Below are 15,602 nucleotides of genomic sequence, written 5' to 3' on the forward strand. Positions count from 1 at the left end.
TTAGCTTAGCCTAGTTTATCTTAGCTTACTTTGCTCCATTTTAAGCAACGCCCCAGTGAGAGAAAAACAGTCACATCACACCATCTGAAAACTTTATGGCGGACTTTTCATTAGTTACACTAAAGATATGTTTTGGTAAATTGTCATTGTTACTTCGAGTTTAACATCAAACTGCATCTTTTTACTCCCCAAGAGCTGCCTCCACTGCCTCCAGCATTGAAAAGCAACACAGATATTTAGTCTTGCTACTTCCTACATCGCTTCTTTTCTTTTCTTTTGCAGAGTTTTGCTTCTTTCCAAGAGCAGCTTGTTTTGGGGAAACAATCATCACAGACAGAAATCTTTGCTTCATTGACTCTGCTCCGGTCGGCTCCGACTGTTTTTTTGTTGTTTTTTTTTGTCTCAGTCCAACTTCTTCTTCCTCTCCTGCAGCACAGGAGAGGCAACCGTGACTCGCTATTGCCCCTCAGGCCGGGGTGTGTTATTACAGAAGGGAAATCCTGAGAGGCTGCAGTGACTCACCGTCGCCTTTCAGGCCAGGACCTATCATTACAGCCAGGGACAGGCCGTAATAATTAGTTTAGCAGCGGATATCTCTGCAATACAATACATTGGCATCTTGGACATGACGTCAAAACTGTGACTTCTTTACACTCTGTTGATAGGGTTAGTTCATTTTTTGAATGTTTTAAAATAATATTTTGCCCATATCTTACAAATTGCACCTTTAAAGAGACACAAAATAACCAAAAATTACAGAATAACATCAGAGGCACAAAATGATCAAAATCAACATAAAAATGACATTAACGAGACACAAAATAACCAAAAATGACAACTTCAAAGACACACAAATATGACACAAAATAACTTCAAAGAGACACCAAATAAAATAAAGAGACACAAAATGACCAAAAACAACATAAACAAGTCTATAAAAAGACACGATAAAACCCCAAGGAGACACAAAATTACATCAAACAGACACAAAACAGCAAAAAAAAAATTTAGGAAAAAAAAGGACAAAATAACCCCGTAGACTGTGTTTATTATTCTATTTGGGGGAGGTGGTCGGGCCTATCTATAAGCATATCTGTGATCAGGGGCCCATTGTCTCTAAGTCAGCCCATGAACAGCTACAACTTTCAGGATAGTTCAGAAAATCTCATCACTTATACTGTAGAGCAGCTTTCAAAACCAGGAAAAGACACACTGATGATATCAAAAATCTTAGACGCTATCCTGTCTCACATCAAAATACTGATATACTTCCCAGCCATAACTGGTGTTTTCTAAAACTACCACAAACACATCTGCTGCTCCTACAAGACACTGGGACATGTTGTGTCCTTCAGCTCCCTTTACACTGATGATTCAGGATAACAAGAAAGCATGTCTTTCCTGATCTGTCTCCTGTCTCTCAGCTCCAGCTCCTGAGACTCATTAATTCCTGTTCATGCTGAGGTAAGCAGCATCAGTGAGTCCGTCAAGGCTACACACATCGCCACCGGCTACAGGGCCGCTACACCTCTCCTGTCGATAATGAGGTCTCCAACCCGTGTGGACATTCCAGCGCAGTATACAAACTGATGTGTGTGAGCATTGTGAAATGATCAGTTTGAACACTGACAGCACCAAAAATGCAATAAACCAGCATGAGACTTTCTATCCTGCTCAAAATAGTCATTCCACTTTTTGTTTGAATGATGTTTAGATGCTTATGGGATTAGCGCCCACATCATCTGGCTAAAACCTGCCGCACTGTAGGCGTGATCGTCTCCGTTCTTTAATTAATCAGAGAGGCTCCACTAGCTTGAAGCATCACTGAAATTTACACTCAGTATCTTATTAGAATCTTAAATGGAACATTAGGAGCTCGGGAACTTAAATTTCAATTAAGGTACAGTACATAGAAAGTAATTAACGCCAAGAACGTATCCAGTTGTGTCAGACTTGCTTTATGCTTTACAGCCCTGAGCTTTGGCAGAGATTTAAAAGTTTGCAAGAGAAGAAGAAGGCTCAGTGTAAGATAGACCGTGTGAGGTGGACTGTGAGAGTAGAAGAAGAAGAAGAAGAAGGTGAAAGCGAGATGATGGAGGGCTTAAAAAAAGAGCATGAGGTTACAGAGGTTAGAAATCCCATTGGGAACCATATCCCCATGTCCCAGAGTGGACATGAGAGTGAGATAAGAATACATATAGGGGAGGATTAAGGTGAAAGAGAAGCGGACCAAAGGGCAGAGGTGGGGGGATTAGTAGTGACTGACCCAGGCGGAGAGAAAAATGAAAAAAAAAAAAAGAAAAAAAGAAATGAGTGAGAGACTAGAGACAGTTCTGACTGGCATTGCTGGTATTTTCCAGATCCCAGTAAGGACCAATGAAAATTATTCAACCATGTCAAAATATACAGTTGGACACCCCCATACATCTACACACACACACACACACACACACACACACACACACACACACACACACACAAACCCACAAAGATGTAAGGAAACTGCCAAGAGACAGACATTTAACAGAAAAGGGGCAAAAACAACCACAAAGAGACACAAAACGACATCAGAGAGGCATGAAACAACCAATACACAAGATGAGTCCAAAGAGACACAAAATGACCAAATAAAAAACCCCAAAAGGCATAAAAGAGATGCAAAAAAGACACATGGTATCTTCCAGATCCCAGTACATCAAACAATCAAAATCGTTAAGCCACATCAAAATATACAGCTGGACACCCCCATACATACACACACATACACACACACATTCCTGCAGAGCCAAAGAAAATGATGAACTAGAAAAGAAAAATAAAAAAAGAAAATTAGAAAGAAGTGATGAACTCCAGTCGTGGTTATTGTGAAAAAGTTCTGACATTTCCAAAATAAAAGATGTCTCAGGTGTAAAATATCGTTAAAAGGTTTCAGTAATGATTAAAGCCATAACAATTCAAGGCCAAGGACACATAAGTATTTTTGAAGGTTGCTTGGTTTAATACAGGATGCTGTTCAACTATTTATTTTAATGTAGTCAGTGGAAATTGCAGATAAATTGCTCATTTCTGCATATATTTTGGACTAAGTGGTGATAGTAACACCTTCATTGAATACGTAATGAAAGATCTGACAGTCACAGCAAAACTGCTGTCCAAGAAGTCCAAGCCCTCATGAAAACAGAGCATATATATTTCTTATGTCTCTATTCATGCATATACTAAATACTTTTTAAGCACAATATTTTTTAGGATTTAAAAATGCAACTTTGGAGTACTAATTAAAGTTCAAAAAGTAAATGCTAATACTAATAATTGTGTTGTAGTAGTTGTATTGTGATGTAATAGTAGTGTTTTTTAGACTTTGCTGCGGTTGTTTTACTCTGAGATTAATTTAACTATATATCTATGGCTATTTTTGTGTAGGTTAGGGTTGCAATAAAGATGTAAGCTGTACATACTGAAAGTGAAAGTCCCGCCAACCATGCATTAGTCCAGCCCCGCCTTACCTTGGCCTTGCTCTGCGAGGAGAAGTGCTGCTGGACAAACAGAGCTCCCAGGGCCATCCCAAAGTGTTTGTTGGCCTGAGTGAGGCAGAGCCTGCCCAGCTCCAGCTGCTGCTCCGTGCCGTCAATCTCCCGAGAAAACTCGTGGATGGTGCTGCGGAAAGCTGTGGACAGGTGTTCACTTAGCGCTGCCACAATGCGCCACAGCATGTAGTTATGGAGAACTCTGGAAAGGAGGAAACAAGAACGGGTCAGTGACATTATCACAGAATTGGTTTTATTCATTTTTGAACAAACTGTAAGGGCCCTGACACACCAGGCCGACAATGTTGAGCTGTCGGTGAGCATCTGTTGCTCTAGTTTTTGTCGCGTGTCCAGCATTGTTTGCACTGCCCTTTTCGACAGCTTTTCAGCTGACATACTATGTTGAAACAAGGGCGGGGCTAACGACTAACATCAAGAGGGCGTGAGAGCGAAACAAACCTTTTGAGTAAGATAATGTTTTTAGCAATCGAGACTTTAGCAGAAACAGTTCGTAACTGATAGTGTTATTGGTTGCCAGCACGCAGTAAATATCCTTTCGTTTTTTCCTTATCGTTTTTTCCAACATCAGGTTGTATTGTTAGTGTGCTAACTGGCTAACTAGCTGGCTGAATCTGTCCTGGTGATCTCCCAGTTTCCCCTTTTTAATGAAAAATACAGACTACCGTCACCTGCTGGTGTGGAGAGGTATTTTTTTTTTTTACCTACAGGCGCAGAACATATGTGCTAGTTGGCTGTTGGCTTAAGTTTTTGTGGACGAGATACAGGCAACATGAGTCTAAAGCTGGCATTAATTTTTTGATGTCAATTGGTGTGTCTGGGCCATAACAGCTTTTCAAAACGCATGTGAAAGATTAAGTCTGTCATAATCAAAAACTGGAGACAGTGTAAGTAACAATAGTCAACAGTTTGTATATACTGATCCTTTTGGTGTCTCTCATCATTTTATATGTGAGTTGACTTAAAGCACAATAAATGGCTTCAACTATGATACCCAAAGAACTCACCAAGACAAAGTTAATTACTGAATGGCAGCCACTGTGGCCCTAAGTGACTTAATGTATTCGTGGTAAATGCTAAAAAATGTCTTAACAGTAGCACAGTTAGAGAAGAGTAGAAATTAAGAAAACACCCATCGCAATGTTTAATTAAGCACCTTTTTTAACATAAGCCACAAGTTATATAACAGCAAGGGTGCTTTTATTTCTTATGACTTCCCCTTTTGAGAGACAAAAAAACCCTTGCTTTTACAAAGTTTGTCTTTAATGTAAGACTGTAGCCCACTTTCTCTTGTGTTCTCTTGGTGAAGTGACATCTACTGTGTCTAACTGTAATCTTGTTCCATCTGGCCCACAGTGCTGTTTTTCCATCTGCCCTCTGAGCCACTTAAGAGTCAGAAAAGTTAGAGAGAAAACAAGAGGGAGACAGTGATCGAGAGCGAACGGTGAGGAGTCAAGAGGGCCCAACAGTTTAAGAAGAGCTCCCTCTAATCCAGAGTGACTCACAGCGGAGAGGCAGCAGAGGGGTGAGGGAAATGTCGAGCGGGAGGAGAGAAAATGGATCATTCATTTATGTATTCAAGCTGTGTCTTCTCCCCCCAGACGACAGAGTGCTGGTGTGTCCTCGTGCCCCCACTGGGTGCACACATCTACTCTACCCTGCGGGGACAAATGCCCCCCTCTCCCACTGCGAGGCTCCACGTGGACCTCAAGGCATGTTGTTGTTTTCCCCTGTTTTTTTTTTTTTAATTTTCCCTATGCATGACAGATATTAAATCAAAGGCGCTTTGGCAACAGCACCCTGAGGTCCCGCCAACAAAGCACTTGTGAAGTGAATTTAATTGACGGGAAAAGGGAGAGCGAGGCGGGAGGTGGATGAAGGGAGAGTGAATAAATGAAGGAGAGACTCAGGTGGTGTCCTTGATCATCAGCAGCGTTTTCTAATCAACATGTGTTACAGGTGTGGCTGCTTTGCTTGATTTGTGTCATTTTGTTGTTACCTGCTTGTTGCAGATCATTTGTGTGTATTATCACACTTGGACAGGTGTGTGTTAATATATGCACATGTGTGGGAGTGTATGTGCAGCTACTGTACATATATGGAAGTCATTAATATGATAATGGTAAAACTACAGCATTTTTACTGTATGTGTGGGAGAGATGAATAACATTTTACTTCAACATCTTTCAGGAAAAGTAATGACTCCCCCAGAGTTGAGATGAATTCATACTGGGGTTGACGGGAGGTTTTAATTAAATTTCCTGCTGTAACCGTGTTTTTACAGTTTACATTCCTCATGCAATGTGTGATAAAGAGCAATAGCGGTGCGCCTATAACTGGAGTTATATCCAGGTAACTTCTATTTCACCTTGTGTTGTTACTATATAGGAGACCATCATTCGCTGTGATAAAAAGTGACTGTCCTCCAAATACAAGCACATTTTTACAAGCAGAAGTTACAACCCATATTTATGTCATAATAGTAGTAGAAATTATTATGGGAGTGTCAGGCAATGTTGTATAAGGAGAAACAAAGTCCACTTGCATTGATGGGTCAAACAAACTTTGGACTTTCAGCCAGGAAACTGGTGTTTGTGCCCTGACCAAAACCCAAAGTCAACATTACTTTAACATCATAACGTAGTATATCACGTAAGGGTTGTAAGGTAAATCTTGCGAATTATGTAACAAAAGGCATGTCAGCCAAGAGAGATGGCCAGTACCTCACAGTATGTTATCTTAGTCACAAACAAAGTTATTTAATGCTAAACCATGACCATTTTTTTAAACATCACCCAGAATTTACTGCCTAAACCAAACCACATAATTCTGGCAAAACTGCGACTGTTTTACAGCGTTACCCATGTGTTTAAAACTGTGATGTTTAACGATCATCCAGCGGTAGGGATGGCTGCTCAAGCCAAGTATACACTGTGCAATTTTAGCCTGTTTTCGACCTGATTTTTTAACTGCATTACTTTTTTTTTTAAAGCATGGAACAATCCAAGTGTAGCTACAAACAAAGCTCACACTATTAATTACGGGGACTTTTGTACCTGTGGTGACTTCAACAGAATGTATTACAACAATGCAGAGTGGTTGCAGTATTTCAGGAATACTGGATATCATCAAGTTATTAAAAAAACTTTAATCACCCAACAGAAGATTAGAATTTTGCTGGCAGATAAACTCAATAATACATATAATAATACCAATGTTTAACCTGCTACTATTATCTTTTTAACACAGATATTAGCGTTTTGACATGGGCCCTGCATCTCCTTCAATGTTAAAAATGTCACTTGGAATGACAACAACCTTAACTCTCTAAACTTTACATCATAAAAATTGACTCTTCCAAACATGTAACCCATGATTAGTTTATGCTGGACTCCCTGCAAACTTCCCTGCAGGCTCAGGCCACTCCACTCTGCCCTACATGGTCACCCGTGTATATGCTGCTTTGTGCCGTAATGGAGTCACAGTGGAGCTAAATGAAAGCCTGACAGTGAGAGCGCTGTACAGATCAAGCAGTAGGTCTTAATCACCAAAGGACTGAGTGAAGGCTCATTAGCTGAATGGATTTTAATGGGGCTAGTTAGGGAGATGAAAAGACACTGTCCCCGTGCACTGCATCAACACATTACCACAGGTAATGACCCTGTAGGTAATGGAGCAGGGAGGTACTCCTCTATTCCAAACTTCACTGTAATCTCAGGGTGACGAAAGGAGAAACTCTATCATTTTTAATGTAAAGTAATAGAATAAAACAGAAAAATCACACGTACAACAACACCACAGTCACAGAATATCACACGTTTTTGTTATTTTGGTGGACACTTTTATCCAAAGCACCTTATAGTAGCATGACTGCATATATTTTCAGCTCCAGGCTCCCTGCTGGGAATCAAACCTCCACTGCTGAAAGCTACAGTGCCATGAAATCCACCGTTTGGCAAACAGCTTCATTGGAAAATGCTTTACAACTACCAGGAGTGTGTATTTTTAAAAGCAGTGGACCCAGCAGGAAATGAATCCTTAGCTGTGACTGTTTCACTTCTCTGGATTACTCATGAATGCACAAACATTGTACACTGGAACACACCGAAATAAACACATGAAATGATAGACACTGGCTAGCCCTCAAATTGCTCAAGAAAAATAACACACACCAGATTCCTACACTCACACACAACACACGAGAGTGATGGAGGGAGCAGACGGAGAGAGAGAACAGTGGCGAGGGAGGATTGTGTGTGAGAGTCGCTGGTGTTGTCATTATGCTTTCCCCTTCATTGGAGGCCTGCTCATCTGGCTAATGGGATTGGCTGCAGTCATTGCAGTGCGTGGGGACTGCGCACACACACACACACACACACACACACACACACACACTGAAAGGGGAGAGTAGAAAAGAAAGATGGATGGAGGATGAGGAGATGGAGGTGTGACTGCTCTTGTCAGTAGATTGTATGATGGGAAAACCATTGGGCTCAAAGGCAGATCATGGGAGGGGTGGAGGAGGAGAAGAATGAAGAGGAGGATTTGGTCAATAGATGCCTATAAAGATGGAAAGCGTGTATATCTTCATTGATGGGGAGATTGAGAAATGGCCGGAGAGAAAATGGGAGTGCAATGGATAAGATGAGTTGTCAATAGCAACCTCAAACCAGAAAGAATGAAGAGGAGAGAAAAGAAATGATGCGTAGAAGAAGAATGATGGGTAGTAATAGGAAAGGAGGATAGATGGATGGATGGATGGATGGATGGATGGATGATGTATGCATTGAAGAATGGATGAATGGATGGATAGATGGATGCATGTATGTATGGATGAATGGATGCATAGATGGACCGACAGACAGATGAAAAAGAGAGATTGGGTTTTCACATGAAGTGAAGAAAAAACTGGTGCAAAAACTGATGCAACATAGAAAAAGGGTGCAAGAAAGAATGAAAAGGAAGATGTGAGGAAGATGAGAGGAGATGAGAAAAATGATGAAAAAGAGAAACATGGTGGAGAAATGATAGAAAAGAATGAATGACAGAAAGGAGATGGGAGAGACAGGATTAGTGGTCAAAAGAAAGGAAAGCAGGATGGTAGAAGTAAGGATGACCTAATCATTTTAGGCAATTCATCAAGTCAGCCTGAAACCCACAACTGTCTAACAGACAGATGAAGCACCTGTCTGTGTTCTTTTTACTTGTCTGTCACCTTTTCACCCCTCAAAGTGCAAATTCAAACTGCTCCTCCAATTTAACAAGAATCCAGACTTTCCTCGTCTGTTTTCTGCATTTATATGACTGTTAGCCTGCACCAGCCTTTTCATGTGTTATATCTTAAAGTGTACTCTCAGACAGTGCTTGTGTGTAGGGGTACGCGCGTGTGTGTGTGACAGAATCCAGCAGAGTACGAAATAGTACAAAAGACTATGTCTGTGGTCCATTAGTGGCCGTCAGAGGAACAAAAATTTTCTCGACATCTGCTCTACTGGACAATCAAACAACGGGCCAACACTTCTACCAAGACCCCCGAATCCTACTGCTCGACGCCAAACAATGGCAGGCTGTGCATGCGTGTGGGGTTTGCAGGACTCAAAATCTATGTGTGGTTAGATGTGCAGAAGATTTATATGAATGCAATTCCAGAATGTAATTTTCTGTAATTCTTTGCTTTGTGCACGTCCCATGATGACTGCGTGTTTGGCTCAGCTGGATGATTTTCATGAGGTACATGGGCTAATAAGGGGTTTGACAATCACCAGGTGTTTACAGGGATTATTGTATAAATCATTGTGTGAATATTTTAATTTCTCTCTTTTGTTTTTACATGTTTGAAATAAATATAAATTCAACTCAGTTTCAACTGTGTTGATATTATGCTATTTTGGTTGTTGCAACATCGTTGCCATGGCCTTTAATAAAGACAGCACAGATGAAACTAAAAATGTGTTCAATTTTTAATATAATAACATTACTGATAATGAAAAAAACCATTTCATTAAATCCCTACTAACTGTACATAACTACCCAACAGATGAAGCAATAGAGAAAGGAAGTGTGGATTGTTTCTCTTTTCTTCTGACAGCATTTTGTACTGTCATGTTGAAATTCCTGGTGCTATCCCACTGTGAGTGCTAACTTTAGTTTTCCAATGTCTGTATTTATTCGTGTGCATGAGGCTTGTTGCTTGCAACAAGCTGTGTGACTGGCAAATAACAGGCAGCGGTGGAGAGACCCCTTGATGCGAGGAACCGGGGCATTTTTAACCAAGTTCTCATAAGCTATGCTAATGAGTAACACCCCTCAGGAAATGGAATAGCTCGATTCCTCCATTTATATGTGCATGACTGTGTGTGTGTGTGTGTGTGTGTGTGTGTGTGTGTGTGTGTGCACGAACTAGAAACGCCAACCTTTGTTTAAACCCCAATGAAGAACTTATTGGGTGAGAGAACCTGGAGACGGACTGAAGGAAGATGGAGAATGAGAAAGCAAAAAAATAAGAGATTAAAAAGAGAAAGAATGGCGTCAGAGAGAGGGGGAGCAGGTGAAGAGGAGGAGGAGGATGACAGGAGGTAGAGATGGATAGGAAACAATGGAAGAGCTGCAGATGGAGATGAGGGAGAGTGGTGTTGGGGGACTGAGGTAGAATAGGGGGAAAGAGAGGGTTATCATGCACAGTTGAGAGGGAGGAAGGAGACAGATGGAGAGAGCTGGGGAGCAGCAGCCTGAAGAGAAAAGAAGTTTGGTGGAGGGAGTTACTGAGTCACAAAGTTACAGACAAAGTCAGAGAGACAGGAAGTCTTGAAAATTCAATCTGCTACCTCCCACTGTCAAGCTCATTCCCACCAGGAAAAGAAAAGTGTAAGGAATAACAAGAATGAAAATAGTCATGGCTTTTTCAAATAAGGAAATTCCAATTATGAGAGTAAATTAAACTTATGATTCCTTTATGCATTTATCTACCAATTTACACAAAGAGATTTTCTACTTTTTAGGAGTTATACTCAACATGTGAAGACAGTTGTTGCAGGCAACCCAAAAACAAGTTGTGCAAGGGAAAAAAAATGTATATAAATTCACGGGCATGGGCACAGGCACAATGCTCTGAATGTGGGCTGGCAGCGAGTGGGAACAAAAATAAATATAGGTGCCAGAGCTGGCCGTGTGGATGCTCAGCAGCCTCCGCCTGATCCTGTTCTCATTACGAAACTTGTAAAAAATACAGCCACTTTGAAAGTGCTTTTGGCGTAAGATTGTGACGTCAAAAAACACCTTTCATGTCTGCCTGAAACACCGCTGGACGGCATCAGGTGAAAACGTGGCCGGACAGAACTGGCTGCTGTTATTGTACTCTGGTGTCTAAGTTTTGACTTAGTATATCATGATTTTGATCAAGTACCTGACTTAGTTTTTTTTTGAATGATATATATTTTATATAATTTTGCATTAGGATATAATCTTAGGAGTATCTTACTCACGACTACATAACATTTCATCTGTTTTTTATCCTCTTCTCTGCCTTAGACTTACTATTTTTAATTCAAAATGTCAAAGAATAAAATTCATACAGCACTTGATTCTGAAACTAAGCAGCACTAAATACTGCTGAAGAAAAGTGAAAAGTTTAAATTTCAGTGTGCAGCTCCCCACTGAAGCCCAAATGAGCTGAACGTTATAGCCGACTGTGTGAAAGTGTGATAAAAGGGAGAAAGACAGGATCTAAGTTAGACACAGGTGGAGGGAACAAAAGACGGCGAGAGAGGATGATTGAAACATAGTGTAGAATCTATTACTAAAGCCATCAGGGGGGATGGATGGACATACAACTCAAAGAGAAGATTGGTAAACAACAAGGGAAGAGAGAGAGCGTTAACCCTGTCTCGTCTGCAACCTGAGGAGAAGTGAACCTGAGTTAATGGATGCGACAGCGGCGACTGTGGCTCGCTTTTACAAAGAGGGATTACGGATCCCCTTAATGATATGACTCAGCTCAATGTGTATGCATGCTGGAGTGTTGTGATTAAAAAGTACATTTCACAAAGAACGGAGAGCTGCAGGAGACCTGATAAAAGAGATTGGGAACAGTAACCTCCCCTCTCCGACACCGCCAACACCAAAAATGGAGCGCAGAGCAGATATTTGATATGGAAGAGAGGTTTACACTGATGGGAGCTGAGCTAAATCACTGCGAAAAGATACTATCTTTTGTTGTGGCTGATAAAAGTAAGCAGCATAAAACACTAAAGAATTTTAAAGTGATGAATAATCTTTATTTGTATCCTGTGAAAACGTGAATGGACAAAGAAAAAGGCAGGCCCTGAACTGTGTAAAAGCATTTGCGGAAAAAAGGCTGGGGAGAGACTGAGATCTGTAGATGGGTTGTTCACAGTTTTCTTGCTAAGTTTTTTAGCTCTTTCTCAGGGTTTGTACTTAGTTTCTCAAAGAAGTTCTCTATTACTCTAACCTGAGGTGTATAAAATGTAAAAGTATTACAGGTTAAGGCTCTGATTGGTTAACCTGAAGGATGGGAGGACAGTGGGAGGTTTATACGCACTGTCCAGAATCCTAAGTCCATGTCTTGGAGGAAAGTTGCTGTTGTGACAAACATTTTGGTGCACTGTCTCAGTTATACTGCCCGCCACCTAATTTCTTCAAACCGAAACACGTTTTCATCGCATCTCGTCACATGGTGCCACTTTGTCAGTGACCTTCCGTTACCATGATGTTAACAAATGCACATCGAGGGATGACGCAGCAACAGGAGAAACCAACACAGACTGTCACCATGGTTACCATACGGCAACAAAGTCACGGATGGTTAGGTTTAGGCAAAAAAATCCCTCACAGCCACACAAGAAGCCCACTCCAATATGAAGGTCAGGTGTGTGTGGGATCCAAGCACCACCATAAGCGCACTTGCGCTCCTTATATTACGTTTTTAATGGCAGCATTACAACCTGACGTCCTGTCACGTTTAGTGTGCACGCAAACGGTTCTGTCTGGCAGCATTCTCAGCTGACGTCGCTTGTGCGGAGCAATCCAGCCGTCCGCCAGCGCAGAATAACAACGTCACCGGTTCTGTCTGATCGTGGTCTCAGCTGACGCCATCCAGGTGGACATGGCAGGTGGCTTTGTGTGTCATGCTCGTCTTCTGAAAGCAGAGCAGACGTATTCGACGAGTTCAGAATGACAGTGGGTTGGTTGTTCATAATTTTCTTGCTTAGTTTAGGGGACTGGTCATGTGGCTTATGGCTCTTTCTCTGGGTTTGTACTTAATTCCTCAAAGAAAAACTCTGTTCTTCAAGTTTTACTCTGATTTGTTAACCTGAAGGATGGGAGAACAGGTGCAGGGTTGGGAATGAACTTTTTTGTCCACCTGCTACTCTGGCTGATGCAATCGAAAATCCACCAGCCACTTAATAGATGACCATTTTTTTTGGCTGGTGAATGAAGAAAATCGAGCAGCGACCTGTATATTTTACTAGCATTTGGCTGGAGGCTGGTGCTATTTTCCAACTCTGATCCTTAGTCAATGTTAAGCGCTTGGATGAAAGTTGCTGTTGCGAGAAACATCTTACTGCACTGTCTCAGCTATGCTGCACATCACCTGATCCCTTTTAATATGAATGCATCATCTATGGGCAATGGGAAAAGATTTTGGTGTGTCATCATGATCATCATGTTTGAGTGGCTTCGGTAGCATGCAGGGAAACAGTCCATGTAAGAAGAAAATGAGAAAAAACAATCTTGAGAACCCACTGGATATCGTCTGATTAGAGTTTAGCTTTTTAAATTATCTGTATTTTTTTGGTAGTTGTCTGTTTGAAGATGTTAGTTGTCTCAACTCCATTCTCATATCTTAAAATACTAATTGGTCTGTATACAATGAGTTAACCCTTTGAAACCTGGGCTTTTTGGTTGGATTTTTTTTTTAAACATGGGGAAAAGAGGCAATGACTAACTGGACAAGGAGTGTCGAGCCATAAGTCCCTTTGGAAAAATTATAATTCATATCTGCATTGTTTTTAATTATTCTAACTATATACTTATAATTATGTACAGAAATTTTATACATATACTTTTTTCTTTTAATTTTCAGTACTTTTCCTACTTCTTTCTTTTCTTTTTTTGTTTTGTTTTGGTTATTTTCAGGTAAATTTCTTGTAACTTTTTACCAATTTCTTGCTTATTTTTGGTCCATGTCTTATGTTTTTGAAAGAAAATCAAACCAGTTTGCTCAGGTTTCAAGAGTTAATAAAATTACCACCGCTAAAAATACAGTCCTATCATGAATTGGCAAATCATGAAACTACCAAAACATCAGAATAGGTCATGCTGGTAGATGACAGACAGACAGACAGAGAGAGAGAGACAGACAGACAGAGAGAGACAGACAGAGAGAGAGAGACAGACAGACAGAGAGAGACAGACAGAGAGACAGAGAGACAGACTTGTATCCAGTTTCAGACATAAATGACAAGCAAGCAATCCACCCTCCAGTCATCCAGCCAGTCAGCCACGCATGAGAGCTGAGTGCTATTGTGTATTTGTGTGTAGAGCACAGTGACTATTGGCGAGCTGTCAGCCGCTGTGACACACATCCTGACGTGCAGCAGCCCTCTCAGGCCTCCCTTGGAGTCTGTCAAGAAGAAGAAGGGGAAAGAAAGTGTGTGTGTGTGTGTGTGTGTGTGTGTGTGTGTGTGTGTGTGTGTGTGTGTGTGTGTGTGTCCGTCTGTGTGCGTCTGTCTGAGTCTGCAGGTGGTAGAAAGGTGTGGGTGTAGATCAATAATAATCAGCTGCAGTAGAAGTGGAAGTTCAACCAACAGTGACTCGCATTGAACACACACAAGTGCACACACAAATACATGCACAGCAGCACTCAAAAACCAATCCATACACCTCGTGACACGGCGTTGTAGCCCAAACTATAGTGACAGCCCTAAACCGAAGGAAATACACACACACACACACACACACAGCAACAACCTCCAACAAAAGCGCTTACTCACGCTCAAAAAGTACTAGCTCAAAACTGCCTGCGTCTAACTCCATCGATTTTCCATACACCTCCGCACCCTCATCTTTCGCTCCCCTCTCCCCACCCCTAATCTTTAACTCTCAACCCCCGCCCCGCAACCCGTCCTCTCTTTCCTTACCTCTTCGAAGTGGTCTTGATAATGTCAGAGACCTTCTGTATGTAATCGGTGGCGAGCACCACGATCTCTTCGTCCTCGGAGAAGTTGTCGTGGAAGATTCTGTCCAGCAGGCGTTTCCAGTGGAGCTGTGGTGAGAGGAGGAATGATGCTGTCTGAGCTTAGAGAGAGTCACATACCCCCCCCCTTCAAGAAGAGTAAAAAAAATAACTGTTCTGACTTAAAAGTAACAACCATAAAAATAACAAACCCACAAACCTGCATCACAGCCATTAAATCAGTATTGCCACATGTACGATTATTATCATTTTTGTACAATAATTTTGCCTTCTGTGCGATGTGTGATCAAAAAATTCAAAAACTCTTGACTATTGTGGCATTTACAACGATCGCTTAGTTTAGTTTACATGTCTCATTTAAGCGGTACTGATACCAAAACAGCACTGAATTCAAACCCATGGAGTGGTTTGCAGTATAGTTGAACTTTTGAATGTTTTGGTGGTATCGTAACATGCTAAAGTGATAACTCTGTCAACACACCACACTCAACTTCTCCACACCACTGTATGGGCCGCTGCTGCGGGAGTGTAAGCTCCACGCCAAGACAGTTGGTGAGAGTCGCACACAGTGCCAGGGCTAACTGGTGGCATCACAGGGCTTATGTTACCATACAGCCTTACAGTTAAAGTTCAAGTGTTCGTTTTTATGGTAAGTTTGGTTGTGTTATTCAATACAAAAAAAGGGGATTTTATGCCATCATTGACAACTGCGACAGCCAAACTGTGCGCTTACTTTCAATGGGGCTGCTCGCAATTGATTAGACGGGTGTTTTGGCGGGAAGTCACCCACCACAGACATCCCTACTGCACAGACTCCGGCCCCAAATGACATCACCAGTGCA

At 41.4% G+C, this 15,602-nt stretch overlaps 1 protein-coding gene across 4 annotated transcripts in view; it reads right to left on the bottom strand.

Moving 5' to 3' along the window:
* The window catches only part of ecel1 (endothelin converting enzyme-like 1), a 76,834-nt gene that overhangs the window by 41,477 nt on the left and 19,755 nt on the right, over positions 1–15,602 (bottom strand). For all 4 annotated transcript variants that reach the window (XM_088078562.1, XM_088078563.1, XM_088078564.1 and 1 more), the window contains 2 exons: positions 14,705–14,829; positions 3,507–3,729 (listed from right to left, as the gene is read on the bottom strand). In XM_088078562.1, coding sequence (XP_087934688.1) covers positions 3,507–3,729; positions 14,705–14,829 — 348 coding nt within the window. The remainder of the gene's footprint in view (positions 1–3,506; positions 3,730–14,704; positions 14,830–15,602) is intronic.

The sequence above is a fragment of the Plectropomus leopardus genome, chromosome 6, assembly GCF_026936395.1.
Source record: "Plectropomus leopardus strain MGB_pleo_1.0 chromosome 6, ASM2693639v1, whole genome shotgun sequence".
Classification (NCBI taxonomy): Eukaryota; Metazoa; Chordata; class Actinopteri; order Perciformes; family Serranidae; genus Plectropomus; species Plectropomus leopardus.